The sequence below is a fragment of the Pundamilia nyererei genome, unplaced genomic scaffold (assembly GCF_000239375.1).
Source record: "Pundamilia nyererei isolate P.nyererei 1_Seehausen unplaced genomic scaffold, PunNye1.0 scaffold00473, whole genome shotgun sequence".
Classification (NCBI taxonomy): Eukaryota; Metazoa; Chordata; class Actinopteri; order Cichliformes; family Cichlidae; genus Pundamilia; species Pundamilia nyererei.
Window position 1 is genome coordinate 128,795 of NW_005187874.1, and position 2,697 is coordinate 131,491.

The 2,697-nt window shown below is 44.2% G+C and overlaps 1 protein-coding gene across 1 annotated transcript in view; it reads left to right on the forward strand.

The window, feature by feature from the left end:
* Nucleotides 1–843: 843 nt before the first annotated feature.
* Nucleotides 844–2,697, forward strand: part of LOC102211951 (prohibitin-2-like) — an 11,699-nt gene continuing 9,845 nt past the window's right edge. The window contains exons 1-2 of the mRNA XM_005753868.1: nt 844–932; nt 1,765–1,894. Of these exons, the coding sequence (XP_005753925.1) occupies nt 912–932; nt 1,765–1,894 (151 nt within the window). The 5' untranslated portion in view covers nt 844–911. The remainder of the gene's footprint in view (nt 933–1,764; nt 1,895–2,697) is intronic.

Below are 2,697 nucleotides of genomic sequence, written 5' to 3' on the forward strand. Positions count from 1 at the left end.
CTTCGTTAGCTTGATTTGCGAAGTCATAGTTTTACCTCAGCTCATAATTGTGCCTTTAAGTTTCATTTTTGGAAGGAAGTAAAAAATACAGATGCAGGGCAGAGATAAGAAAAGTCAGCAGTGCTATTTTTATTGATGTGTGTTGACCCGTAGTGATAACAGTGTAACAGAATAAAGCTTAAACATGACAGTGTAATATATTAGTGAAGGTCACATTTTTATTTGAGTGTCAGCCTTTATTTTCTGATTGCTTTTTAAATACTTTTATATGATTGTTATTCGTCATTATTCGGACTAGTATTGGTTTAAAATGTGGAACTAACTTTTTCTCATCCTTTACAGGAAGGTGAGTGAACATGTCCAGTTTGTGTGCACAGCAGCAGGATTTTGATGTTAATTCCTTGAACTCTGTCGCAAAATTTCTTCTTGAAAGCACAACGGAAACATTTCAGTGGCTGACTTCACTGTGTTCAAACCACGGAAACAAAGACCTGAGTGAACTTCAGTGTGAAAATAACCGTTTTATGTGCAGCAGGTGCTCCTGCGGTTTGAGGAGCCGCCGACACCCCGGAGCTCTGCTGCCCTCTGTTGCCCCCTGCTGCTCAGGACCGGCATCACTGCATCCGTGAGACCAGACGCTGTACTATAACTTTGTACTTTATAGCTCACAATCATTCTTGCTTTTATTTTGTAGATTATGGCAAAAATGAAAAGCGAATCCTTAATTTCCACCCTCGGAACTTTGGGTGGGTTTAAAACATTTTATTATCTTTAAATATATACACATAGAGACTATGCCCCAATACTCTTAAAAACTACATTTCCCAAGTTACCCCACAATCCCGGAAACGCGTCATCACTTGCGACCTTGTCTTCTTCACTTGGTTTTCTAACAGGCGGAGAGGACGAGCATGGCGAATAAAGATCCCGGGGTGAGTGTTTGTGCGTCTCCCGTTTAAACTCGGCTTTAAAGGGAAGTTTTCTGCCTTCAGCTCAGGTTCAACCGCTCCGGGTTTCCCGCGCTTTGCACGCACCTGGGTGACATTTTAAAAGCTTTCAGGTCTGACACGTGAGTCTGATGTAAGCAGGTTTACACTCGAAACCATGTCAGCCAGGTTCCATCCAGCCTGACGGCACTAATGAGGCACAGGTGAGGCCGTGAGAGCCACTCGATGCCGGTTAGCTAGCTTTACACTCAGGTAGAGAGTGGGAGTCGAGCATGACGCCGGGGTCCCTTTAAAACTCTCTCAATTATGAAATAATTGAGTTGTTAACACATGTATACGCATTAGAAGTAAATTCACTGAAAATATTGCAAGTTTCTAGAAGCAGTTACTTAATTCTGCGCATGCGTAACACACTCAGGTGCATCAGGCGTGCAGGCAGGTGAGTCTGCAGTCCCTGATGTTACGCAGGCTAATTAACCCGCAGCTAGCGCATCAAACCAAAGAAGCTGCTTCTCTTTAAGCCGAGTTATGTTTTGTGCTTTTTGCATGAGCCGAGTTTAAACTTAGTCCTTAAAGTTCAGACAGGTGATCAGACGTGTCCAGCCTTGTTATTAGCATCCTTGTTGCTTTTTTTAAAACAGTTTATTTTTAGAGAGAATCTGAGCGTCCTCTAACGAGGTTTCTGTGGCGGGTGCATGCAGGCCTTGTAGATATACAGGGAGGGGGGTTGTCCACTCAGAGCCAAGGTCACTGAGTTTTAACCATGAGTGTCCTGCGTGAGCGAGCACGGGGAGATTTACTGAAATCCTTGTTTCAGGGTTTTCTGCAGCAGCTGCGGCAGATCGCAGGCAGGATGTCTTCAGGACCTCGGGGCGCAGGACTCGGCTTGAAGCTGCTGATTGGTGCTGGAGCTCTGGCTTACACAGTGAAGGAAGCCACATACACAGGTAACCCTCAGTCACTGTGAAAGCATGAATATTCAGCACAGCTGGGGCTCTGATCCCTGACACTCCCACTCTCCTGGAGTAATCTGTCATATTTAGTGTGACAGTTCTTTAGAGACCTTTTCTCAAAGCGTGTCTGTGGCACAGGCTCGATTCTGTCCTTCATTGATACAAAACACGGGATTGCCTGCAGCTGCTCTGCAAGTTTCCAGCTTTGATTAAGGAAAAGTGGAGTTGGGCTGCAGTTGTTACCCAGCCAGACACAGACGGAGGATGATGTAAGTTCTGCATCTAAAGGTGGTCGGCTCAGGCTTGTGAAACAAGAAGTGATTAAATACGTACAAAGTATTTACTCACTAAATGGTTTTTAGCAGGCAGCCACACAAAGTCTGCTCCACCTGCAAGCACTGGTGCTAACAGCCTGTTTTTTATTATATGAAAAACGTTTAATGTTTAAAGCTCAGCAGGATGGAAACGGGCCTTTCCTGTATCTGTGGAACCTTCAGGCTGATGGTGGTAAAAGAGAAAATCCACAGCTTTGTGCTTGTATTAGTTTTCATCTTGTTTCACGAACTACAATCTAAAACATCTTCACTGTTTAATTAAAGTCTTTCATGTTCAGATCCATGTTTTATATTTTTATTAGAGCAGCTTAGTTTGAGTCCCAGTTCGCAGGCCTCGGTGCCCCTCAGCTGTCTGCAACAAGCTGTTTTACCTTTGCTTAAAGCCAACTTCTGTGCGTGAGCTGACCACGTTTACAGTAAGGTCTCTCTATGACATCATCAAGGTCCAAGAGCAGGAAAAAA